The 27,954-nt window shown below is 44.5% G+C and overlaps 1 protein-coding gene across 4 annotated transcripts in view; it reads right to left on the bottom strand.

Moving 5' to 3' along the window:
* Positions 1–25,193, bottom strand: part of B3GLCT (beta 3-glucosyltransferase) — a 128,508-nt gene extending 103,315 nt beyond the window's left edge. For 2 of the 4 annotated variants that reach the window (XM_063618868.1, XM_055244377.2), the window contains exons 1-3: positions 24,920–25,187; positions 9,934–9,983; positions 1,822–1,861 (exon numbers count right to left, since the gene is read on the bottom strand). In XM_063618868.1, the coding sequence (XP_063474938.1) occupies positions 1,822–1,861; positions 9,934–9,983; positions 24,920–25,145 (316 nt within the window). In that variant the 5' untranslated portion in view covers positions 25,146–25,187. Of the gene's footprint in view, positions 1–1,821; positions 1,862–9,933; positions 9,984–24,919 lie in introns of all 4 variants that reach the window. The other 2 variants (XM_055244376.2, XM_055244374.2) reach the window with 2 other exon arrangements.
* Positions 25,194–27,954: the final 2,761 nt, after the last annotated feature.

Genomic DNA, 27,954 nt, shown 5'->3' with positions numbered 1-27,954 from the left:
GTAGCAAGCAGCCTTATGATTTAAAGCTGAGGGATAAATATGCATGCATATACACACACCCACAAACACACACGCACAAAGCGGGCCACTCCAATTATGTTTACTTGGTGAGAATAATGATATACTAGTGAATCTATCAGTTAGGCAGCAAGCTGAAGGAGAAACAGCATCCCGTGCATGGAGGCTATCTCCCAGCTCTGACTGTGAGCCATGCTCTCGGTGCCCTGAATCTACTGTTGTCACTGCAACCACACAGGATCTTTAGTAGCCTCCTGGTCTTGTAGGCTCACACAAAGATTGTGACAAATAAGCCCCCTGGGTCTTTTTCAGATGAACTGATACCAAGTTAGGTATCACTCGACTTGCCATGTGCAATTGCAAGAACATAAATTTACTTGTCCAAGGTAACTTCCCCTTCGTAGTTTCAAGCCCATGTTCCAGACTTGCATCATTAATTCATTTAATAACCAGAGACTCATCTGCTCCCATAAACTACAAATAAATGCTCAAAGCCACAGCCACAGAGTTGGTAGCAGGGAAGAAAATCTCCACATGGAAAGGTGTGGCTAAACCATACAGGGTGTTATAATACAGAGAAGAAAAAGCAACAAATTGACGTGGTTCCTTAAATATAGCTGTTCTCAGACCCCGCAGACCCCAACACACTCCCCTGTGGGCCCTAGATATGCGTGCCCGACAGGTCATCCTCCCACTTCCACCCAGGGGCGGGGGGGCTCTCCTGAACTTCTGCACCCCTCAGAACCCAGGCCCAGGAAGGAAAGGCCTAGAAAGGAACACTTTCATTTATCCTTTTCCCTCTTATCTAGAGCTCGCCTTCCAGGTCTCCATGGAAAACAGTGGAGAGGAAGTAAGAAGAACATATTGTTCCCTTCCTGTTTCCTGGAACCCAGGCTTATCCATCATGAAACTGGAGGTGAGCCAACCACCTGTGTCTGAAGGGAGACTTCTCCCATGGACCGCATACCCCCTGACACCATAGGCCTCCTGTGAGGTTCCACTGCTACTGGTGCCCAGGTCCTGGCTGATTGTGTTCCAGACTTGGGTCATTCCTCCTACCCTGGGAGGAAAGACATTGACAAAATTCACACCCTTCAGGGACAGACTCACCCCTACACACAGAGGTGTGGCCTTACACACTGGGCATGCTTCCCATGAAATTTTTTTTTTTAAGTCTAACTCCTGGTCACATTTCTGAAGATACTTACAATCTATGGCAGGGTGGGTGTTTCAAAGGAGTACAAATAAGGAATGGGCAATGACAGAAGAATGATGCCTTACAAAGGAAGGGGTAACAGCTTCCAGGCCAGGATGCTTGGGACAATTTTGGCAGACGTGACTGGTGAGCTGACTCCTGAAAGGCATGGAGGTGTCTGCAGGTCAGCGAGTGGAGAGCCTGCTCCTGGATGGCCTGCGCAAATGTCATAGCTTGTCCTTTTCTCCCACATCGCGTGGGTCCTTAATAACAGGGACCATGTCTCCTTCCTCTCTGCATTCCCCCAGAGAGCCCACCAGGCATGGTGCTTTATCCTTACTGGAAGCTCAATGAATGATGCCAGAGGGAATTAAATCCAACATATCTCACTGAGTAAACATAAATCCACCACATGCCAACATGCCCATCTGAGAAGTGTTTGCCTCACATCTTCAGGAGAGCAAACGTTAGGCTGGGCCAAAGACAGAATATTTGAACAACAATATTTACCCCATAAATAAAATCAGAAAAGAATCACTTCGTGGAAATACAATTCATACAAAATACACCTGAGTACACACTCTTAGGTTAAAAAAATCATTACTTACCTATGTCATTTTTCCTTGATATACCACTTTCCTCCAAATCCTGTATTTTAAATGAAAGAGAAAAAGATGAATCTCAGTACATAACAAAGCCAGCAGTACACTGAGTAAACATGCATGGTGCATGGTATGTATCAGCACATGGGAGGAAGATTTGAAAACCGGAGCTTGGAAACGCTTCCCTAAAGAAATGAGACCGAAACCTAAGGGACCACGGAGCAATGATGTACTTCTGTATCATGACAGACCTCTTAGGTGGGGCTGTGCCCTTCTCATGTGATCTTGGGCAAATCATTTGATTGAGCTGAAGCTCTTTCTTATTGTGTAAGATGCAGTGAACGTTTAAGTGGTTCATGATATTCTCAGGAGGGTTCATTTTTAAAGCCCTGTAAACCATAAAGCATCATGAACATATCAGAGGATAGTCTCGAACCTGGGAGGATGCTCCTCATGAAGATGAGTTCTACTAATTATTGCACTTTATCATCTTTTGGGTGCAGTCATACCATCTTCAAGAATGTCACCACAATGTTCTCTCCAACCTGAGGAGTAGTCCTAGGGGCCTGCACAGGGCCTCGGAGGCCAGCCTATGGCAGTCACTAGAATTCAGGAGCACAGAGGCTGGGTGCAGTGGCTCATGCCTGTAACCCCAGCACTTTGGGAGGTCAAGGCAGGTGGATCACAAGGTCAGGAGTTCGAGACCAGCCTGGCCAATACGGTAAAACCCCATCCCTACTAAAAATACAAAAGTTAGCTGGGCATGATGGCAGGCGCCTGTAGTCCCAGCTACTCAGGAGGCTGAGGCAGGAGAATCGCTTGAACCCAGGAGGTGGAGGTTACAGTGAGCCGAGATCGTGCCACTGTACTCCAGCCTGGGTGACAGAGCAAGACTCCATCTCAAAAAAAAAAAAAAAAATCAGGAGCGCAGAAGGGGCACCTTAAGAGCTGGAGAGCTCCAGACACAGAAATCTGGATGTGGGCACAGAAATACCTGACCTCGACTCTGTGTAAATCAAGGGAAGAACTTTCAAAAGATTTATCTGGCAAAGTGCAAAGTGTCAGCAGCTAAATGTGCCATTTTCATTGTCTTCTCTGCAGACTAAGACGAATTTTCTCCCTAATTGCCCTTTCTTGCTTTCAACAGTCATATGCTATAATTATGACAATGGGATGGTGGCAAATATCCTTCAATTTTCTTCACAGACTGCAACAAGAAATGTGGTCATGAGCCCTTACCAACAAAACTGGGAGCAGCTTAAAAGCCAAGAGACGTATCCACAGAGATGCATCCTCTAAGAATATCAAAGGGACCATGACAACACTCGGGGAAGAGAGAGCTAAACACAGGGGAGCGACTACCTTTAGTGGCATATTCTGAAATTATCTTTGTCTCGAGACTAGAAATGCTGAGTAGAGGAGAGCCAATAGTTATATGCTGATTTGTTAACTCTCAGGATGGATCAAGTGACACCTAACTTAATCCTGATAAAACATGTAGATCTGGAAGAAATTACTAAAAAAGACTGGAAAGTTCAATCCAGTTCCCTGAATGCGCTGAATCAAAGCCAGGTTATCACCGTAAGTCAGCATGTGCAGACTTACTCTAAATGCCACTCTTGACTAGGAAGACAACCTGCCCTCAGGGAAGGGGCCAGCCTCAGATCCAGAGGAGCCATTTGGCTCCACTGGCAACCCACCACCTGCCCCAGGCCAAGCTGCCTTCTGGATGCCACAGCTTTGGCTGCCAGCTGAGGCTCCTGGAAAAATAGAATTGTTAGATCTAAAAACAGCATTGGAGATGATTCAACCCAACACTCCCCTTTTGCAAATGAGATAACAGAGGCTCAGAAAAGATAAATCATTTTCCCAAGGTCCAGCAGTCATTCTGGCCACAGAACCAGAATTACAAACCAGGTCTCCTAACTCGGTCCCAGTGCTCTTCCTCACACCGCCATGATAACGCCTGTCCAGCCTTCCTCAGGAGGCATGCTTTAAAAAATACACATCATTAGATGTGAATAGATTTTGAGAGTGAGCTAAAAAATAATATAGAAAGCAAAAGTCACCTTCATCAACAAGTCAAAAGATGAAAAATATCCAGAATGCTACAGTTCTAGACTAAGCAACTGAAGCTGCAAAACCAACTGGACTTTCCATCAGATAGCTATCTTTGTGAAATCAAAGAAAAGCAACGAAAATGATACATCTTTCTCTTTGCTATTAAACACAGCAGCTCTGTTGACTGACACAATAGCTAGGAAATGATTAACCATTTCAAGGGGTTCAATTTGTAAACTGTTAAAATAAAATATGCAAAAAACAGTTGAATTAGGTGAACTGAGATGGAACCAAAATGGTCTTGACTAATTTCCCCTGTGAGAAAGAAAATTAGACTAAATTAACAGAACAATTAAAATTCTGTCTCCACCTTCCCTTGTGAAAAGACAGTTCTTCCTAAGATGAAGGAAACACATGGTTTGTTTTATTATTGCTGCTGCCACATGTTTCTTTTTTTTTTTTTTTTTTTGAGACGGAGTCTCGCTCTGTCGCCCAGGCTGGAGTGCAGTGGTGCAATCTCGGCTCACTGCAAGCTCCGCCTCCCGGGTTCACGCCATTCTCCTGCCTCAGCCTCTCCGAGTAGCTGGGACTACAGGCGCCCGCCATCACGCCCGGCTAATTTTTTTGTATTTTTAGTAGAGACGGGGTTTCACCGTGGTCTCGATCTCCTGACCTCGTGATCCACCCGCCTCGGCCTCCCAAAGTGCTGGGATTACAAGCGTGAGCCACCGCGCCCGGCCTGCCACATGTTTCTTACGCTATCAATATCAATCAAAATGTGCTCACTGTCAAGGTTTTATAAGTCAACTGAATTGCTATTCAGATACAAAAGAGATTTGCTATTAATCTCTACCCCACAGACAGCTCCTATGCTAGCCAGGAAAAGGCATATTAAAGTCACCCTTTGACACAGGTTTTATTTTTTAAGTCACAATATATTTGAACACTTGCAATCCATACATGTAATCCTTAGTTTGTAAGTCCTTCATTAAAAGAAGATATGACATCCTCAAAAGAATTTTATATGGAATCTTTTAAAGGGAAGAGAAGTAAAATGGAATCTTCCACCCAGTCACAACTACCCACCACTGCCCTAGAGATTCTGAATAAAATAATCAGATGTGGTCATGATTACACTCAGTTGGCCCTGAGCTCTAATTCTGCATGCACCACCAACTAGCTCAAGCCCTGTTTCAACTGGAATAGGAATAATAATGACAAGACCCACTTCACAGGATTGTGTTGTAGGTTGAACAAGATAGTAAAATGCTGAGCACAGGGTCTGCACAAAGCAAATGCTCAATAATATTGGCACCTACCCTTTTTTCATCATTATCATCAACTACTTCATATGAAGTCAACTACCTCCATAAAACAAATTTAACAGACAAAAGCAGTTCCTCTTTACTTTGATTTGTTCGGGTAGGAAAGATGGCTTATGCAACCTCTTAAAAGGCTGCTTACAGGATTTGTTGTCTTATCAGGTAAACGTTTAAACAGGACCTGGCATTGTTCTAAGCTATAAACAGGCACACTTAATCTTCAAAACAGCCCTGTGAGGTAGGTCCTACTACCCCATCTTACAGATGAGGAGGCTGAGCACAGTGAGGTTCACTAAGCCCCACAACTGGCTAGTGGTGGAGAAGAGATGAACTTCAACACTTTGGTTCTCGTGACCAGTGTTAACCTTATGCCTGCCATTCAGAGCTCAAAGTCACAAGGACTTTGAGTGCTACCGCAGGATTAGGTAGCACTTTAAATGTGTCACAAATGATCCTCATTATTGCCAAATACACACATCATAATGCATAGGGCTGTGTAATATAAAACAGTAAAGTGAGAAATATTCAAGGATTCAGAAAATTTGGATTCTAACTTTACTTTTTAATAATCATGTGTTTAGGTGATGAATCACATTTATTGATTTGCTTATGATGAATCAACCTTGCCTCCTAAGAATAAAGCCAACTTAACTGTGATGGATTAGCTTTTGATGTGCTGCTGAATTTGGTTTGCTAGCGTTTTTGTTGAAGATTTTTACATCTATGTTCATCAGGGATATTGGCCTGATGTTTTCTTTTGTTGTTGTGTCTCTGCCAGGTTTTGGTATCAGAAATACTGGCCTCGCAGAATGAGTTAGGGAGCAGTCCCTCTTCCTCAATTTTTTGGAAGAGTTTCAGTAGGACTGGAACCAGCGCTTTACACATCTGGTAGAATTTGGCTATGAATCTATCTGTCTAGGGCTTTTTCAAAAACCACATGGTCATCTGAATAGAAGCAAAAAAAAAAAAGCGCTTCTGATAAAATTCAGCATCGTTTCACGTTAAAAACTTTCAACAAATTAGGCACCGAAGGTACACACCTCAAAATAATAAAACCCGTCTGTGACAAACCCATAGCTAACATCATATGGAATGGGCAAAAGCTGGAAGCTTTCCCCTTGAAAATAGGAACAAGACAAGGATGCCCACTCTCACCACTCCTATTCAATACAGTACTGGAAATCTAGCCAGAGCAATCAGACAAGATAAAGAAATAAAGGCATCCAAACAGGAAGAGAGGAGGTCAAAGTGTCTCTCTTCACAGACGGTAAGATACTATACCTAGAAAAGATCTAATAATCTTCAGCAAAGTTTCAGGATACAAAATCAATGTGCAAAGATCAGTAGCATTTCCATACACGAATAACATCCATGCTGACAGCAAATTAAGAAAGCAATCCCATTCACAAAAAGGCCCAGCGTGGTGGCTCACATCTGTAATCCCGGCACTTTGGGAGGCTGAGGCAGGCGAATCACTTGCGGTCAGGAGTTTGAGACCAGCCTGGGCAACACAGTGAAACCCCGTCTCTACTAAAAATACAAAAATTAGTCAGATGTGGTGGCAGGCGCCTATAATCCCAGCTACTCGGGAGGCTGAGGCAGGAAAATCGCTTGAACTTGGGAGGCGGAGGTTGTAGTGAGCTGAGATCACGCCACTGCATGCCTGGGTGACAGAGTGAGACTCCATCTCAAAAAAAAAAGTAGCCACAAAAAGAATAAAACACCTAGGAAAACAGCTAACCAGAGAAGTAAAAGATCTCTATGAGCATTACAAAACACTGCTGAAAAAAATCAGAGACAACAAAACAAATGGAAAAACATTCCTTGTTCATGAATAGGAAGAATAAATATTGTTAAAATGGCCACATTGCCCAAAGCAATTTGCAGATGCAATGTTATTTCTATCAAACTACCAATGACATTTTTCACAGAATTAGAAAAAAAATTCTAAAATTCATTTGGAAACAAAAAGAGCCCAAGTAGCCAAAGCAATCCTAAGCCAAAGAAACAAAGCTGGAGGCATCATATTACCTGACTTCAAACTATACTTCAAGGCTACAGTAACCAAACAGCATGGTACTGCTACAGAAACAGACACATAGACCAATGGAACAGGTTAGAGAACCCAGAAATAAAGCCACACACCTACAACCATCTGATCTTTGACAAAAACAAGCAATGGGGAAAGGACTCACTATTCAATAAATAGTGCTGGGATAATTGGCTAGCCATATACTGAAGATTGACACTGGACCCCTTCCTTACATCACACACAAAAATCAACTCAAGATGAATTAAAGACTTAAATGTAAAACCTAAAACTATAAAAGCCCTACAAGAAAACATAGGAAATATCATCTGGGCATTGGCCTGTGCAAAGACTTCATGAAGAAGACTACAAAAGCAACTTCAAAACAACAAAATTTGACCAGTGGGCCTAATTAAATGAAAGAGCTTGTCCATAGCAAAAGAAATTATCAACAGAGTAAACAGATAACCTACAGAATGGGAGAAAATATTTGCAAACTATGCATCTGACAAAGGCCTAATATCCAGAGTCTGTAAGGAATGTAAGCTAATCAACAAGCAAAAAACAACCCCATTTAAAAAATGGGTAAAGGACATGAAGAGACATTTTTCAAAAGAAGACATACATGCAGCCAACAAGCATATGAAAAAATGCTCAACATCACTACTCATTAGGGAAATGTAATTCAAAACCACAATGAAATACCATCTCACAGTAGTCAGAATGGCTATTAATATTAAAAAGTCAAAAAATAACAGATGCTGACAAGGTTGCAGAGAAAAGGGAACACTTACATACGGCTGGTGGGAATGTAAATTAGATCAGCCACTGTGGAAAGAGATTTTTCAAAGAACATAAAATAGAACTACCATTCAACTCAGCAATTTCATTACTGGGCATATACCCAAAGGAATATAAATTGTTCTGCCACAAAGACACATGCACACATATGTTCATCACAGCACTATTCACAATAGCAAAGACATGGAATCAACCTAGATGCCCATCAGCAGTAGACTGGATAAAGAAAATGTGGTACGGATACACCATGGAATACTACACAGCCATATAAAAGAATGAGAACACGGCCTTTGCAGCAACATGGATGGAGCTGGAGGCCATTAGCCTAACCCAATTAATGCAGAAACAGAAAATGAAAACCCACAAGTTCTCACTTATAAGTGGGAGCTAAACACAGTGTACACATGGACACAAATAAGAGAACAATAGACACTGGGGTCTATTTGAGAGTGGAGGGTGGGAGGAGAGCAAGGATTGAAAAACTACCCATTGGGTATTATGCTTCTTACCTAGGGACAAAATAATCTATCCATCAAACCCCTATGACATGCAATCTACCCATGTAACAAACCTGCACATGTACCCCTTGACCTAAAATAAAAGTTGAAAAGAAAACAAAAAAATCATGTGACCTTGGTCAAATCACATAACTTCCCTGAGGCTAAGTTTTCTCTGTTGTAAATGAGAATATTTGCTTTAACAAATAACAGGATCATTGAGAAGATTAAATTAAATGTGTGAAATGCTTTATTAATCATAAAAGGTCTTAAAATCGTAAGAAATTAGTATTATCATTTTCCCTGTGTAAGAATCTCATAGTACAGTTAAAACAGATAATAAATACTCTGTTGATAAAAGAAACATTCTATTAAAAAAATGCTTTTACACCAATTGTGGGGTAAAAAATAGTCAACTGAGCTTTAATATGACAAAAACAACTGATATTTTAAACTACTGTTTCTCTGTTTTACATGCTAAACTGATCTAGTGCAAAGCCCAACTAGTAAACATTTAGAGCCATTCCCTGACTACAACCAGTGATTTAAAAGCAGCAGCTCTGAGATTGGGATAAGTATTGCCTGCTCTCTGCGAGTCCCCTGGCCTAGCTTTCTGGTTCTGACTCTCTGGTACATAGTCACCTTTGGGTCTCCCGCCCAGGCCCCAGCATGCCCTCTCACACATTGCCACCTTCAAGGAGAGACTAATCAGGTTTCTGTGACACCTGTGACATAGTAAAATCCTTTCACAGACTGAGAAAATTAAACCCAAGGTTAAGATATTTGGTAAGACTGGGCCAGGTGCGGTGGCTCATGCCTGTAATCCCAGCACTTTGGGAGGCTGACGTGGCTGGATCACTTGAGGTCAGGAATTTGAGATCAGCCTGGGCAACATGATGAAACCCCGTCTCTACTAAAAATGCAAAAATTAGCCAGGCATGGTGGCGCACACCTGTATTCCCAGCTACTAGGGAGGCTGAGACAGGAGAATCGCTTGAACCCAGGAGGCAGAGGTTGCAGTGATCTGAGATCATGCCATTGCACTCCAGCCTGGGTGACAGAGTGAAACTCTGTCACAAAAAAGAAATAAAAAAAGGTATTTGGTAAGACTGGGGAAAACTATGGTATCCAAGCAAGACTATTAAAATGTCCAACTCTATGTCGAAACACCTTTTTTCTCAAAATCACTTTAAAACCAAGTGGATCAGCCTTAAATATTAAAGGATTTTTAAAAAGCAAGTCCATCTATAGGTTGCGTTACGGATTCAAAATCCACGTTGACCACATTATATGAATTCATGTAACAATAAAAATAACAATTGAAGAACGAAATGATTACTGTTCCCATTAGAGACAATACAAATGAATCTTAGAAGGGAGGAAAAGATTTGATCATTGGGATTAGTACCTGAGACTGCTTGACCTCTTTCTTTGTATCTTCAGAAGCCAAACCAAAAGCTGGGGAAAAAAAAGAAACATTTTTACATTAGAATTAGCAATTCAGGTTAATTCTCACATCCAACAGTTTTGCTTATAATAAAAAAAGATACTTTAACAAGACATATTTTGCTCATTTTTAAGCAGCTGCATTGCTGCAAACTTGTATTACTGGCTTTCTTCATCTCAGACCTAAAATTATTCATCAACATGAAGCCAACACGCTTAGGCTACCAAGCAAAAGAAACAGTACATCAGACAAATTCAAATCTGTGTATGCCATTTGTGTCTATAGACATAAACTATAAAATAGACATGTACAAAATACTATTTCTTAGAAACCTTAGGTCTGGTGCCTTCTTAAGCAAAGGGGAATTCCTGAGAATCCAGGAGGAAGAAATACAAATTCTCACCCTCAAAATCACTGCCAGAGCCTGGCAGGCAACAGAGCTAAATTTGGAGCAAGCTTTTTCCTAAGGGCTGCAAGGTTAGAAGTGTGATGCAGATACTGCTACCAGCAAGCACAGAACCCTACTAAGCCCTAACAGAACCCTACTAAGGCAATGGGGCCGGGAGAGTGAGGGGAATTAAAATCATTCCCCATTTAGAATGAATGAATGTTTGGAGTCAGAGCCATAACAGACGAAGATATCCCTAGAGCCACATTTAGGCTCTGCATTAAAAATAATAACAACAACATGACAGTAACACTCTGAAAATATAAAGCAAAATGACAAGCCAAACAGGAAGCTTAACAGAACAAAAAATAGTACCCTTCATTTTACAGTACATTTCTCCTCAACAGCTAAGAGCAAAACATTGCAGAGTTCACTTTCTCCAATTAGCACTCCCAGGAGTAAAAGGCAATGCCGTAGGGCAGTGATGTACTAAAAGGGTGGGAGAAGTGACACCATGGAACAATAATGTACTAGGAGTGTCAGCAGAGGGGGTCCCTGGGTGGCAGAGGAGACCCTAATCAGAAGCAGGAGACAACTTCATCCATTTGGATCCCTTCTAATCCCTCCCCATCCCCACCCCCAGACATCCATTGCCTCAAATCCTGCATTAACATTTGCTCAGAAGAAAGAAATCTAAAACATCTTCACACTAAGAAGCAAATGACTAACATGGTTTCATCGTTTCCATTTCCAGAATGACATTTCAAAAGGCAGGGTGAAACTGAAATGTAAGCCATATGAACCTCTATGCGGACAATTCAGATAACAGTAGACATTATACAAGGCCTCCCCGAGACCACCTCATGTAAAATAATAAATCCCCAATTCCACACCCTCCTTATCCACCTCACTCTGCTTTACTCTTCTTCAAAGCACTTATCACCAACTGACATATATATTTGTTTATCACTTATCTTACATGTCAGCTGATTATAAGCTCCACAAGGGCAGGAATACAGTTATACTGGGTTTTGGTGGGGCGGGGGGGGTGTTGTTTTGTTCTTGTTTTTTGAGACAGGGTCTCACTCTGTTGCCCAGGCTAGACTGCAATGGCACAATCTCAGCTCACTGCAACCTTCATTCCTGGGCTCAAGTGATCCTCCCACCTCAGCCTCCCGAGTAGCTGGGACTACAGGCATGTGCCACCATGCCCAGCTAATTTTTGTGTTTTTTGTGGAGACAAGGTTTCAACATGTTACTCAGGCTGGCCTCAAATTCCTTGGCTCAGGCAATTCGCCCACCTAGGCACCCCAAAGTGCTAGGATTACAGACCTGAGCCACCACCCCACCAGGAATACAGTTTTACCTACCATTTGCCTCCACACCAAAAACACAGCTAGCACACAGAAGGAACTCAATAAATATTTACTTAATAAATGAATGAGTGAAAGTCTTCACTATGGGGGACCCTAGGGTCACATCACATAAAGACCGCCTGCTCTCTATACTAGGCAGCGCCAACCCAGTAAAACAAAGACGTTTAGTGCCGCTCACCTTTATTTTCACCAGGATCTAATGCATTTTCTCACTTTACACACACATACACACACACACACAAAAAAAAGCCCAATCGTTCCTTCAAGTTCTAAGAAGAAAGGAGAGATTTAACTGCAAAGTCATTTAAATTCTGCTTCTGGGTACTTAATTTTTTGGCTTTATTTTATTTACCTCTAAGCTAATATGCACATTTAAAACCCTGAAGAAGATATCAAAAACAGAATTACTTAAGGAATATCATACAGCGAGGTTGCAACATGCTAACATATCTTAGCACCACAGAATTCCAGAAAACAGAATATTCTGAGAACTTGCAAGATATAAAAACTGTGGTCAAACTAATTCATGACTTTGATTCAAAAATCCATCTCCCACTGAGCGTGGTGGCTCACATCTGTGTAATCCCAGCACTTTGGGAGGCCAAGGCAGGAGGACCCCTTGAAGCCAGGAGCTTGAAACCAGCCTGGGCAACATAGGGAGGCCCTGTCTCTACAAAAAATAAAAAAATTAGCCAGACATGCGGCCGGACGCAGTGGCCCACGCCTGTAATCCCAGCACTTTGGGAGGCTGAGGCAGGCGGATCATGAGGTCAGGAGTTTGAGACAAGCTTGTCCAAAATAGTGAAACCCCATCTCTACTAAAAATACAAAAATTAGCCAGGCATGGTGGCAGGTGCCTGTAGTCCCAGCTACTCGGGAGGCTGAGGCAGGAGAATCGCTTGAACCCAGGAGACAGGGCTTGCAGTGAGTCAAGATCATGCCACTGCACTCCAGCCTGGGCGACACAGCAAGACTCTGTCTGAAAAAAAAAAAAAAAAAAGCCAGTTATGCTAGAGCATGCCTGTCACCCCAGCTAGTTAGGAAGACAAGGTGGGAGGATCCTTTGAGCCCAGGAGTCCAAGTTTGCAGTGAGCTATAATCGTGCCACTGCACTCCAGCCTGGACAAGAGCGAGACTGTCTCAAAAAAAAAAAAAAAAAAAAAAAAAAAATTTCCATCTCTCTCTCCCCAATTAATTCCGAATTCCAAACAGGACAGTCAAATATCTCTGGGGTTAGAATTTCCTCTTTTATCAAATAAGATAACTTTCTTAATGTAACAGGTCCAGTAGCATCATCTAATAACAGTGTTTGCATTTACCTCACTTTTTTGCGAGGCCAGACAGCTATATGACAACAAAGTGCATGTGAACACAAAAGTCCATAGCCCTTAGAATGTAGAATATAGTGCAGGGAAGGTATCTTTATTTGGTACTGGTTCTGAAAATTACTAGTGTATCACCTTTTGTGAGTAAGCAGCTAATATTTGATGATGTAACTATTTAAAGTAGGAATTACATACAGGAAAGATACTGCCAATACGTGAAATAAATTCCACAAATTCTGCTTGTCGTAATCAACACACAATTCCTTTAGCCAGACAAAGCTTAACTGAGCTAAGTTAAACTAGATTCTAGCTCTGTCCAAAAATATAGACCTAGAGTTAAAATATCCCTTTAAAAAAAAAACCCAAACCAAAAAAGTCTGTCATTTCTCATCACTCTGCTGTGAAATTTAAAATTCCTTTTTCCCATGATAGATACAAATTATAATATTTAAAACAATGACATAAAAAATGCATCAGAGTTACTTTCCGTTGTAGGAGCAAATCATAAAACAAGATAATCTTTAGAAAAAATGCCAGTTGTTTTTTGTTTTGTTTTGTTTTGAGACAGGTCTCACTCTGCTGCCCAGAGTGGAGTGCAGTGGCACTATCTCAGCTCAATGCAACCTCCACCTCCCAGGTTCAAGTGATTCTCTCCTACCTTAGCCTCCGAGTAGCTGGGGTTACAGGCGCATGCCACCATGCCCAGCTAATTTTTGTATTTTTAGTAGAGATGGGGTTTTGCCATGTTGGCCAGGCTAGTCTCAAACTCCTGACCTCAGGTGATCCGCCCATCTCGGCCTCCCAAAGTGCTGAGATTACAGGCATGAACCACCATGCCCGGCTGCCACTTGGTTTTATCTTTACTTTTGTGTAATCTAAATAAATCAAAAGAAATCATCAAGGAACCAAACGTGGCCGGACATGGTGGCACATGCCTGTAATTCTAGCACTTCGGGAGGCTGAGGCAGAAGGATTGCTTGAGGTCAAAAGGGCAAGATGGTGGGATCCCATCTCTCCAAAAAAAAAGAAAAAAATTAAAGCTTAGCCAGGCTTGCTAGTGCACACCTGTAGTCCCAGCTACCTGGGAGGCTGACATAGGAGGACTCCTTGTATCCAAAAGTTCCAGGCGGCAGTAAACTATGATCATGCCACTTCACTCCAGCCTGGGTGACAGAGACCCTGCCTCTTAAAAAAATAAAAATAAAAATAAAAAGGAACCAAATATATTGTGAAGGCACCGAATATGCTATACCACTAATAAATCCAATCTTAAAATAACTAACCATTTATAGAATTCTTACCCATAAAAATCCTGGTTTCATGGAAATGAAAGAGAGATGGTGCAAAGAGATGAGCAAAGTGAGAAAAATTAGCAAGGGAGGTAAGAAATTGCCTGTCACCTTCAACAATGCTAACAAGAGTGCATACTGCAATTTGAGTCTGGGCTGGTGACTGACAAAGAAAAGGAGGAGCGAAAGATCCCTCCATCCCGGCCCCAACCAAAGGGGTACACAAGAGTGGCTACCTGAGGCTCAATGTTTGCTGTTTGCTTCATATTAATTTCCAGATTCAGTAGGGAAAATATTGTTGAAAATTTTGCCTTAGTGCTTTAATGTGCAGTTGGAGAAATACTCCAGGGTAAATCATGCTTTTACATGCCAAACTGCTGTTTAAAAGTAATTTCCCCTTTTCCATTTTCAACACGAATTCTGGTAAACTGCAACAGGGAACTATATTTAAAGTGCAAATCAGGGCAGGCAATAGAAATCGGACCTTTTTCATGATAACTTTAAATAATCCAAGCCAACAAATGTGTTAGCACATCTAGATGGAGAGCTAAATCAAGATTTTACAACTAACCTGGGACTAAGATTTATAGGCCAACTTAAGCCCCAGAGTGCAAGAAAACTGGCGAGTAATTAATTGCAACGCATTTAAGCAGCACTAATCAACTCTCTTTCCCTGTTCCTGTGAGGGAGCGAGGGACCCCCATTCCCATGCAGGAAAGATGATTGTGCCTTCTACCTCCTAACTTGATTTTGTTCCAATTCTCTTAATTTGTTTTCCCAAACTTTCCCAGGAACATCTATCATAGAAACCAAATGAAACACTAAAAACAAGAAAACCACCAAGCTGCCAAATAACTCCACGTCAGAGAGCGCTGGCAGGAACCAATGAGATATGCCTAAACCTTTTGGCACCAGCTCAGAATATATAAAAAAGCTCAGCCAATAGCTGTGGCCATGCTGGTGACCACAATGATAATGACTGGCAGTCTGGGAAGTGTCTAGGTGGTTGCCTGCCCTGCACAAAAGCCAGGAGAGCATAAAACCCGGTACCTGTGGCTCTGCCACCCAGGCCAAAGCTCACAGACAGCCGTCTTGGAAGCACACACGGCTCAGGCGCTCCTTCCAGGCTATGCAGGCTGCCACTTCTTTTCTAACACGCTGGGGGAGGAAGCCTTTGGGGCTTCACTTTCTTTCCTGTGACCTACTTACAAAGCATGTCACCCAGCCGGCTCCAGCCTCCAGCAGCTGCCTCTCCGTGGAGCTTTCCAGGATTAATCCCAGGTCCTCCAGGGGGCCTTAAGCTCCAGGATGCATGGCGCATAGCCAACTTACTTGTTTCCAAGTACCCACTTTGAAGATAATCCATGGTAGCAGAGGGACAGAAACAAACACCCCTGCAGCCCAGCGACAGAGGTAAAGTCTGCCTTTTCTCCACCCTACTGGGACAAATCCACTGTCCCCTGTCCCCACAGTAGCAGACAAGCTGGGTAGCAGCTCCATCTACCATGGGACAGCACCTACAACCATGGGATGGAAGGCCCTGTCACTCCATACTTTTTTTTAAGGGGCATTGGATTTTATTCTCTCCCTCTTGAGTTGTATACAGGGAGGCCAATGGCAGGGTCAACACAGTTGGTGGCAGAAATACCTCAGAAGAGGGAGTGACCCAGGCAGGGTCCTTTGAGGGGAGGGGGTGACCTGGCTGGGCAGGGACCCCTCTGAGGAGGGGGTGACCCGGGCAGGAACCCCTGTGGGGAGCGGTGGCTGGGGCTAGAAATGAGGCTGAAGGTACCAGGGGCCATATCATGAGAGGGGGTGGTACTGGGGAGTCAAGTTTTTCCTGAGCCAGGAACAGCTGTTTGAGGTTTTAAGGAGCGAATGCCCTGTTGAGATGTGTGCCCAAGACGGCTTTCTGGAGGCAGTGTGTGGGATGGCTGTGGGAGGACAAGAAAGGACACAAACATGCCAGTGGGAAGGCCACTGGAGTCAAGCAAAGAGCTCTAAGCGCCTCAATTAAGGTGGCAGTGAGCAGGGGAGGGGTGGGGCCACTAAAGAAGCAGAAGCTGCAGGCTCTGAGACAGAGCACCCGGGTGGGTGGTGAGACGGGAAGCGAGGGCCTGGGGCTTCTTAGAATAAAGGAGGGCAGCACGTGTGAGGGAAGGCAACTTGGTCCCCAGCATCCTGAGGATACGCGAGTGCAGACAGGCAGGACAGCCGGGTGCAGGGGTGAGCCCAGCACAGGGGTGTGCGTGCGATAGCCGCTGCAGCACTAGAGTCTCCACAGCGCACCAGAACGGAAGCCAAGGCTCGTGAGGCCAAGGACGGCTCAGGGGAACTGCAACATTTAAGGACAGAATTGCAAAGGAGACAAAAGGAATAGCCAGATGGGGAGGAGAAGCAGGAGAGAAGGCAGCTGTTTAATGAATCCTTTCAAAGAACTCTCTCCTTAAAGCTGCACTGTACAACAGAAAGACGTGGCGGTAGAGGAGACCCAGGCTGGGGCCCTGCCTGAGAAGTCATACAGCATGAGGTCAAAGTACAGAGTACTTTGTACTGTGTACAGAGTACAGGGTGCAGGTACTTTGTACAGAGTACAAAGTATACTCAAACCTCCTAGGTTCAAATCCCAGCTCTGCCACTTAATAGTTAGGCAACCTCTCTGAGCCTCTGTTTCTCTCCCTGTAGAGGGAAGAAATGGAACAAGAATTAAGTAAGTTCATGTATGTTCAGGTTCAAAAAAGTACCTGGCCTATGGTAAAACCTACTGAGCCTTTTGCTCAAGTGCCAAACAGTAAACTCTTAGGAAAAGAGATCTGCTGCTGGGGAAGATGCCAGGACAATTCAGCTAGTGGAGAGAAGTAGTGAGGAAGGAGGCCAAGCCTCCCACCACAGTGAGGCAGCAAGTGTGCAAACACGATATTCCTCCTTTGAGCCTACTATCGACTCAGATAGGATCTAGCTCCATCTGAAACTCCTCTCTTGTTTTATCACAGGAGTCATGGGAAACACCGGAATATTAGCTTTTCTTCACTTGACAACAAAGTTTGATGAGACCAACATATTCTATGGGCCAGAGGGTAAATATATTTACAGGAAGGACAGTAGATAGTGAAAAAAAGAGAGAGAAAAATAGAAAATAACTATATGTATTCAAGAGGGAAAAGATCATTTGGTACTTTGATTTGCATCTTGTTTAAAAACCATCACTCAGGATATGCAAACCAGAAAACTGCAACTCAAAACAGTTTTGGGGGTGAGATTTAAAACCCTACCCTCACTAGCATGTTCCATAGCCTAAGTCATAGGAAGGGTCAGAAAAATCCCTGGTCACACAGCCTACTACAGAACACACCAAAGAGGAACACAGCGAACATTCAAACAAACAAACAAAAAATTAGCACTTTATGCGATTCCTTTAAATTGCAAGTGTACTACTGAACAGTTAACTGTCAGGCTTAATTTATAAAAATATAATTTGTTATTAACTTTTGGGGATCTTATTAATTATAAGAAGTGGGTCTTTAAAAGTACCCCCCTTAGTGTGCAGATGGGTAGGTGGATGGATAAACAGACGTACAGATAAAGTAAGTACCTCTTTCAGTACCACTCAATCCATGGTACACACAATCTGAGATGCTCTAAGCCTTTAGAAACTTATTTGTATATTGCCCAAAAACCTTTGCTTTAACAACTCATGGCTCTAACTTTTGATACTCATGCTCCACGGACTATGGTCTCCTCAGCAGCATTTAAAAATTTGCCAAATGATCCTGGAGCCTGAGACAGACTTCTTAGTTTTAGTTCTGGTGTTTCCAGTTCCTTTCCCAAGTACACAGAAGACCTGACTGAGGAGTAGGCCTCAATGCCACACTTTGCTCTCTCCAGAACAACTCCTTACTTTAAGGCAAAACAACCATTGATCATCTTTTGTTTTGTTTTGTTTTGTTTTGTTTTGTTTTCTGAGATGGAGTCTCGCACTGTCGCCCGGGCTGGAGTGTAATGGCATGATCTTGGCTCACTGCAACCTCTGATTCTCCTGCCTCAGCCTCCCGAGTAGCTGGGATTACAACCACCCACCACCATGCCCGGCTAATTTTTTTTTTTTTTTGCATTTTTAGTAGAGACAGGGTTTCACTATGTTGACCAGGCTGGTCTCGAACCCCTGACCTCATGATCCACCCGTCTCAGCCTCCCAAAGTGCTGGAATTACAGGTGTGAGCCACTGCGCCTGGGCTTGATCATCTTTATATTTCAAAGATATTCACAGAAATCACCCAGTAAGAGTCCTAGTTTATATCCAAGCCTATGTTGGCCCAGGCAGGGTTCTCACACCTGGCTTCACAGAAAACTTACCTGGAAGTCTCATTTCAGATCTTCTGAATCAGAAAATCTGGAGCCGGAACGCAGGAATCTGCAGTTTAACAGGGGCTTCTTTAAGACACTCAGGTGATTCTCATGTGTGCTGAAGTCTGACACACATTGGGAAGGGCAACTAGACAGGAACTCAAGGGAACTGAATGGGGCTATTTTCACAATGGGCTGAGGCCATTTAACTTCCTTTATTTCACTCAGCTCATAAACAAAAAACAAGCTCCTCCATATCCCCCCTCAAGGACCTGGAGAAGATAAATTCAAAGTGATGTGTAAGTAGCCTTGAGTTTCTTATGGGAAGCAATGATGTAAACTAAAATGTATCATCTTTTCAGCTACATAAAATATTCTTTTAGGAGTGAAAATAAGTCATATCCCCAGGAGGAAATGGCACTGCTATACTTAAGATACATTCAACTCTTATTTGATGATACTTATACTTGTTTTTGTTTTTATTTTTGTTTTGTCTAAACCCTCAGCTTTACAACATGCAGATACATGTAGATAAAGACTGCTTTCCTCTCCAACTTCTACCAAATCTTTGGTATATATACATTTTGAGTAAATGCTTAAATGAATTTATTCTGTTAATCAAGACTCTCTTCCTTAAAAACAAACAAACATAAAACAGCCAAGTGCAGTGGGACATTCCTGTAGTCCCAGCTGCTTGGTGGCTGAGGCAGGCAGATCTCTTGAGGCCAGGAGTTCAGGTCTAGCCTGGGCAACATAGCCAGACCCCCCAACTTTTTTTTTTTTCTTTTAGACGGAGTCTCGCTCTGTCACCCAGGCTGAAGTGCAGTGGTGCAAACTTCGCTCACTACAACCTCGGCCTCCTGGGTTCAAGCGATTCTCCTGCCTCAGCCTCCTAAGTAGCTGGGACTACAAACACGCGCCACAATGCCTGGGTAATTTTTTTGTATTTTTAGTAGAGACGGGGTTTCACCTTGTTGGCCAGGTTGGTCCTGAACTCCTGACCTCAAATGATCTGCCTGCCTCGGCCTCCCAAAGTGCTGAGATTACAGGTGTGAGCCACCATGCCCGGCCAGACACCCAACTCTTTAAAAAACAAAACAAACAAAAAAAAAAACCTACTCAAGTTGCCACCTAATATAATGACCCCCCAAAATAACCTTCCAGCCAGACCTGTCCTCTACAGACCCAAATATCTAACTGCTCACCTGACATGGTACCTGGCCACCTCACATGCATTCTGAACTCAACTTGTCCAAAACTGAACTTACTCAGCTTCACCTCCCCCTAAAACTAAAAGTCAAACTATATTTCAAAATATTGTGTAAGTACTTAATGCCATAGAACTATACACTTAAAATTCATTAGACTTAATAAACCGTATGTTATGTACATTGAACCACATAAAACTGTTTTTAAAAACCTGGTCCTCCTCCTTCAGTGCCCAAGTTAGTAAACAGCACTACTACCCATGGTGGATGTGACAGAAATGTATGACTCATCCTTTCCCCCACCCTTTCTCCCAGCACACTGAACCCAATCAGTCCCAGAGTCTGAGAGATTCTTAATCATCTCTCACAACTTGTGTCCAGCAGCCTCCTCACAGTTCCCCATATCCACAATGGCCCCCTCCAACTCCTGCTCCATCAGACAGCCAGAGTGAGTTTCAGGAAATGGCAGCCATATCACATACTGCCCCATTACAGCCCTTCAAACACTTCCCTCTGCTCTAAGGACGACCCCAAAATATGTCCCCTGATCTGCAAAGCCCTGCCCAACCTGGCCCCTAATGATCTTGCCAGCCCTTCAGTCCTCTGTCCTTTCTCCACTTGGCTCCTTCACCACCAAGCTCTGCCCCCCACTTACCTGATTTCTGCTTCCCCTTTGGGTCTGAGCTCTAACGTCACATCCTCTAGGAAGCCTTCCTTGACCCTTACCCCACAGTTTCTCAAGCTTGGCATTGTTGGCATTTTGGATCCGATAATTAATTGTTCGATGGTGGGGTGGAACTGTCCTGTACCTTTGTAGGATGTTCAGCAGCACCCCTGACTCTAGAGGTCAGTAGCACCCTCTGTCAAACCAGCCCTTGGGATAACCAAAAAGTATCCAGACAGCAACAAACGTTCCCTGGGGTACAAGACGGCTCCCTGTTGAGATCCATCTCCCCAGTCTAGGCAAAAGCCATCTATCTCCCTGCAGCATGTTCTCACAGCATCCTGAACATCTCTTCCACAGCATTTAGCACAGACACAATTCGTTCTGCAGTCATTACTGTTTAATATCACCTTGCCTTTCGGGCTGCAAGCTCCCAAAGGGTAGAGACAGACTAGATCTGTCTTGTTCCTGCAATATCACGATGCCTGACACACAGTAGGTACCCACATTACCCTGAATAAACGAGAGGCTTTGGGCAGTTTTTCCTTTTAATACTATTTTTAACTTGATATTCTTCTAGTAGTTCAAGTCAACACCTACGTTAAATCAGGTTTCTTTGGGAGTTGCTTAGTGACTAGAACTTTGAAATCATGGTAGTAAGGAAGAACTTCCTCAATAGGTCTGATGAACCCTTGAAACTCACTTTTCCTTTATCATGGAAAAGATGGGATTAACCTATGGGGACTCCCATATATTGTTCTTAAGAAGTAATCTGTGCAAAGCCAAAGATGGATCACACATAATGCTACAAGAGGAAAAACAGAACATTTGCAAATTTTCTCTAAGTAGTACCTTTATGCCTAAAAATTATGCTTGCTTGCTTGCTTCATAATGAGTCTAGTAAAATACGCACAAAAAAACCTGGCTCCAAAAGAGCCAATTATAAGGAAGTGCTCAAATACGGAGCCCACAATGTTTGTCCCCCAGGAAGTTACCAAACGGGTCAGAACATCTCCTTCGAATTCACACTGCTATTTGAAACAGATGTTCTCCCTCCCTCCCACTAGCTTAGCTGTCAGCTACTGGCAAACTCCCCTGGGTCAAGTCCATGACCTGGGGGGCCATGCCAATTCGGGGGTCCTGGACTACCTGGATGACAAAGAATCCATTCAGAAGATTACAATCTGTGCCAATAATTTCTGCATACTGCTTTAGAAATAAAGAGAAGGTTTTAAGAATCAAAAAACACAAAACAACCTGGAATTAGGTCTGACTCTTGGTGTCCTAAAATTTCTGACTCATTGCAACGAAAGGAATCCGGGCAAGACCTGGCTCAGAATGAAAAACCATCCCCAATTTTGGCAGGTGCTAAGAAATACAAAGTTGGCTCACACAGGGAAGAGGCAAACAGGGATGTGAAAAATAAAAGCTAATACCTATTATTTTATCAATATCATTGGTTCGAATAAGCTTCTTCTATCAATTAGGATTAGGTTTGGCAATAGGATTAGGTTTGGCTGCATATAATCTCATGCAATACAAGTCTGCAAACAGGCAATGCAGAGCTGACATGATGCTCCACATCCGTCTGGCATCCAGGCTTCTTCTATCTTTCTCCTCTACCATCCTTACTACTGGCTTCCATCTTCAAGGTCACCTCATGGTCACAAGATGGCCACCATGGCTCCATCCATCAGATCCACTTAATAGGCAATGGGAAGGAGGATAACACAGAGCAAAAAGGCCTGCATCCCAGCTGAGTGGGCCACCTTGAATGAGCTTCACCAGGAGCCCCACCCAATAATCTCTAAAGATATCTCTGTAGAGCACTAGCTGCCCCCATATGAAAAGGCCACTGAGAAATGTTTCACATTGCTGCTGCCACCGCTGCCGCCACCACCCCGTCATCATTCCTCCACCCTTCCCCCCAACCCGGATTATATTAATTTTGTCAGGAAAACAAGGGCCAAAGGGTTACTTCGCAGGCAGCTGGCAGTCTCTGCTACAAGGGGATCAGTATGTTAAAACTGTAAGAGGTGGCAAAGTCCTAGTATTCTACCCAGTCCATTCGCCCTGTTCATATGAGAAAACTGAAGCTCAAAGCCACTAAAAGCCACACAGCTAACAAATGGTAACCTGGAGGCTTGAATCAATCTTCTCATTCTGAAACTGGTACCAGACTTTAGAACCAAAGTTGCAGTAAACTGTGTCTGTATATGCATGTGGGTTTAAAAGAAATTTTCTATATTGAGTTTTCTCTAAAAACATAAACAAATATGCTCTAGTTTGTGGGGAAACTATATAGTCAGGCCAATCTTATATGGGAATATTTAAGGTATTTATAAACTATCAAGATTGTTCACATGTGACAGAACACCTGTCACATTCTGTTTCAGCAAGATTCCAAGAACATCGTAAGTGGGGACATCTTTATACGCGTCGGTGCCCTTCCCCTAAACCGAAGCAGAGCTCCATAAAAGGTATTCATGATTCACTTCGGACCTCGAAGAATACAGCCTCCTGTCTGTGCCAACCCATGAAAGCCAGTTCACAAAGCCCAAATGTCTCACAGGGACCTTTCGATGCGTTTTATGTCTTATCTGTTGTGCTTATCTGACAACTTCACAAGGCTAATAGACATCTCTAAAAATGTGTTGACATTTTAGTGCATTCTGAATGTCCTTCAGTGTATTACAAAATTTGGACAGTGTAATATTGGACAGTGCAAATATTCCCCTGCGGGTAGTAAAAAACAGACACAGCAACACAAATGTGCATTTCAGCCCATATGTTGTATATATTATATACAAATATTATACCCCCAGTACAGCATTATAAAGTGCAGTGCTATAAATCGAATGCCAATTTCAGCTACCACCCACCCATTTGCTTAGTTGCAAAACATCCAGGCAACAAGCCAACTGATGCAGCCAGGAGTCACCCAGTCGCTTTCCCAAACCTCCAACCTCCCTTTCTCCCAGGGCTGCCACCCAGCAATGCCTTTCTTCCACTGAAGCCGATTCCAGCCAAATTCAGTTGCTCCCCAAGACCAACTACAGCCTTCTCTGCCCGAGGTGCCCTAATATTTTTAATTACACTGCTGCCTAATTAATCATGCATGTAAACAATTACCAACTAACCTTGCTCTTTTCCCACACTTACTGAGCGCCTATAGAAATGCCAGAGTACACAAATGCAGCAAATTAATCCTTATTCGGAGAGCTTAAATACAAATAAAAACAGGCTGTCAAAGTTCCGGTGGGCTAACAAGAGCAGTGCGCAATAACGCTACGTCTTTTCCTAAACTGCACCATTCTGCCATTACTAAAAAATCTGAAATTATTGCCTTTTCACACAAGCAAGTCTGGGTTAGAGGACAAAAACTCTGTAACAGTCTGAAAAGAAAATAATTTTTCGCTCAAGCTTTCAAACTTGAACAAATCTCATCACGAAAGTCAATTACAAGGCTGCTCCTTTTTTTTTTTTTTAACTTTTATCACATCGTTTTACGATAAAGGGGGGAAATGCCCTTGCGAGGAGAAAGGAAATAAAAAAGAATGGTCATTACAGCAGCAGGAGACCGGGCAAGCACTGCTCGCAGACGTGTCCCCTGATGTCCCCAGCGGAGACTCGAGACAGGAGCAAGCCTCCCCGCGGCGGCCTCCCCACCGCGCCCGCTCCCGCGGAGGCCCAGCGGGCGCCCCTGTCCTCCTCCGGGTCGGAATCCGGGAAGGGCTGGCGCCGAGCTGGCTGCTTATCCTCAGAGGCCAGGGCACGTCCTGAAGGCCCTGCGGAGGGGCGCGCGGACACCAGGACCGCCGTCCTCGCCCCCGGGGGTCGAGCAGGAGCCTCCGGGCCTCGGGGGCTGCCTCGCCGGCTCCCGTCCAGCCTCCCGCCCGGCGCGGGGCGCGCAGGACGGCGGAGCGCGGGCGGAAGGCAGGAGGGCGGGACCGCCGCCGCCGCCGCTCGCGCTCTTTCAAAGTTTCTTCGGTGGCACAGTTCCTGCGCGCTTCCTGTGGGGGCGGCTGCTGCGCCCTCGCCGCCCCGTCGCCCGCCGGCTCCGGGCGGAGGAGGCTGGGAGACGCGAGTCCGGGGCCGGGGCGGCAGCGGGGACCCAGGACCGAAAGGGGCCGAGTGGGCACGCCTCGGGTCCCGGGGCCGAGTCCCACCTGGGCGCCGCGAGAGGGCGCTGCTGACGGCGCGGCGCGGCGGGGACCAGACGGCGGGACGCGCTCGCCGGCGGGGCAGGGCTGGGCCTCCCGGCGCCTCCCTCCCCGCGCCGACCGGGGCACGGGCGACTGTGCCCGCGAACCCCACGCCTCGCCCTTGCGCGCCTGGCCGCCCGCTACTTACCCAGGGAGCAGGTGAGGAGCGCGAGCAGCGCCGGCGGCGCGAGCAGCCACCAGCAGGCGGGCGGCCGCATCCCGGCGGCGGAGGCTGCGCGCCCTACCTGGGCGCGGGGATGGGAGACGCGCGGGGAGCAGAGCTGCGCCGCTGCCGCCGCCGCCGCCGCCCTGCCGCCGCGGCTGACCCTTCTCTGCCGGCTCCCCTCCTCCCTCCTCCGTCTCCGCCGCGCCATCGCCGGCCGCGCCCTCTGGCGGCCGGGAGCGGGAGCACCCCTGTGCGCGCTTCCAGCGTCTGCCCGGCTCGCGGCTGCGGCTGGTGTCCGGCCCGACGGGCTGCGGTAGAGGTGGCCGCGGCTCTGCCCGCAGGGCGCCCTCCTTCGAGGCGTCTGACCTCTGCCCCCTCCAGCCACCAGCCTCCACCCCTCCTCTCCCTTCCTCCTCCTCGTCTCTCCTGACCTAGGCCCCGTCCGCTCCCTTCATGCCCTCCCACCTTACCGCCCCCATCAGTAGTTCTACCTGTGAAGTGGAAGCGAGCAGTACTTTTCCTCCCTGCTAATGTATTATCTGCTGTGGAAAAAAAACAATGTAATCAATAGTTCAACTCTTAATATTGTTGGCACCAATGCTGTACTTTGATGAAGGTGTTTTTAATCAGCTCAACTAATTTACTTAATATCCCCTTTAAATGGAATTTGGCCAATAGCCTAGGTCTGGGATTTGGCTTTTAAACAAGTTTGTGTAAATGTAATTTTCTAGAAATGTAATTTTAAGTGTTCACCATAATGGAAGAGAGTGGGTGTGATTTTATTCAAAATATAAAAATTAATTAAACTGGAATACAGAGAAGTGGAGCGATGTGGGAGTGCCTCCTGTTCCCGCAGGACTGCCAGGGGCCTTCCTCCCCAGCCCGGTAGAGTGGTGGCCCTGATAGGGGACTGGCCCTGTTGTGTTGTGTGGTGCACTGAAGGGGAAATCATTGCAAGTAAGAACCAGAGACTGCCTTCAGTGATTCTGAACTCCTTCGTGCCTCCCTCAAGCCTTGGCTCACTTCTGTTTCCAAGGAAGTGCACAGGACCAAGTGCTTTTCCCGGCCCTAGTTTAACCTATGACCTCTTGAAGGCAGTATCTGTGTTTTCCTTAGTATTTACTCATTTGTTAGATACCTACTATGTGACTGCAACTCTGCTAAGCACCCTAGGAATGCCAGTATCTTTCACATGGACATACAACATTCACCTACTTGCTAAACATTTATGGAGGAGGAGGCCCTGGCAATACAAGTAGGATGTCCTGGAGACAGAGAAGCAGGTGCTGAATAAACGTTTGTAGGCTTGAGCCCTCTTAACTTGAATGCCTTTAGGGGACTTAGGCTCTAATGCCTTAGGACAGCATTGTCTGCAATTGTGCAATACCTGCTGCAATTGTTTTGAAAAGGAGGCCTGGAGAGAAAGAATTTTCTCTCTGTGTGGTTTATATTGACTTCTTAAAACTGGGAACTAAATATTTCACGTGTGATCCATTTAGTGTGAATGCAAATAGTTCCCTTTTGTTCCATTCGCCCAAGGTTTATGGGCTCTTGTCAATACCATTTTGATGGGAGGAAAAAGAAATGTAGGGATCCTTCCATTTCGTTTCTTAGTGAAGCATTTCAAATCTATGGTTGACTGAATTCATTGCTTTTATCCTTGGGAAATTCTCAAGCTTACCTGCCTAGTAGTTCTAGATTGTTTCCAATTTCCAGAGCTGTTTTTGCTTTTTTCCAAGAAAATATTCTTTGCATATGTGGAGTAGTAAACATTTAACCAAACTGTGTTTAATTAGACACAGAAGACTAATAAGCAGGGTCAAATGCCTCTCCACGTGGGTAAGCAACTCCTGGTGCTTAATCAATATTTTCATGGAAATTCATCATGTTAGAGTATTACTATGTTCCAGAACAAGGTGTGGAAAATTAAGCCCTAAGGACAACAGAGAACACACTGTTTAAGTAATAAACTTGCCCTGGTGTCCTTCCTTTCCACAGTAGACATAGATAAATGGCACATTACAAAGCTCCATAACTCATATTTTAAAAAGAAGTGCCTTTCACTTACTCTAGTCATATGATAAATGGACTTGCTGGGAGTTCTCTCTCCCAATCACATGTCAGGAGAGTTTCCTAGAGCAACATACTCATGAGGATACTAACAGATACATGATAGGCACTGCTTGCCTGTAACATTGACTGTAAAGGAACAACTCTAAGTAGAAAAAAAATAAATCCTATAAACTGTAAGATTGTGATATGAAAACAAGCAAGCCATCTTCTTGGGATTCACTCAATATAATCCCAGCTGTCACCTCCATGCTGGCCCCTGAAACTTTCTTTGTTGAGGGGCAGGGGAAGAAGCAAGGAGACATCTTTTGTTGGGGAAGGCACTGTTGCAACCTGGTTAAAACAGACTGGTAATTTTAAAGATAATTTTCTAAATACTAAAGGAGAACATAAAGACATACTAAAACCATTGAGAGCCAAATAATCTAATGAACAAATTCCAAACAGGTGGTTTCTGATCTTACGACAGTTATACTTGAGGCCCAAAAGGCTGAACTCCATTCATTCATTCAAATGATAGGGACCACTTCTAGCTGATGTGCCCTTTGCTAAGCTCTGGGGCAGATATTAAAGAGCATAAAACATCGTCCTGGGCCCAAGAACTCACAGTCCAGTTAGGGAGACAAAAAATGTTCATAACTAACTTTGCTACCTTGTTATAAATGCTTTCACATGCATAGATCAGAGCACTTTGGAACACACAGGGAAAAACAAAATCTCTCAGGGCCTTTGGAATCTGTAAGAAGAGAAGTGACTGTTGCACAGGATCTTAAAGGAGCAGTAGCAGGTTCCTGAGCTGAGAAAAGAGGACAGGCGCCCCAGGCTGAGGCACAGCACGAATGTGCAAATCAGACAACAGCAGTGTGGCAGGTGGGGAGAGGGGCTGCAAGGCGGAACAGCTTCTCACTGTGCCCCCTCCAGCCTGCTGCCTCTCTCCTGTGACTTGG

Source organism: Symphalangus syndactylus, chromosome 15 (genome assembly GCF_028878055.3).
Source record: "Symphalangus syndactylus isolate Jambi chromosome 15, NHGRI_mSymSyn1-v2.1_pri, whole genome shotgun sequence".
Lineage (NCBI taxonomy): Eukaryota > Metazoa > Chordata > Mammalia > Primates > Hylobatidae > Symphalangus > Symphalangus syndactylus.
The sequence above is the reverse complement of the archived record's forward strand: the minus strand, read 5'-3'. Positions and strand labels throughout refer to the sequence as shown.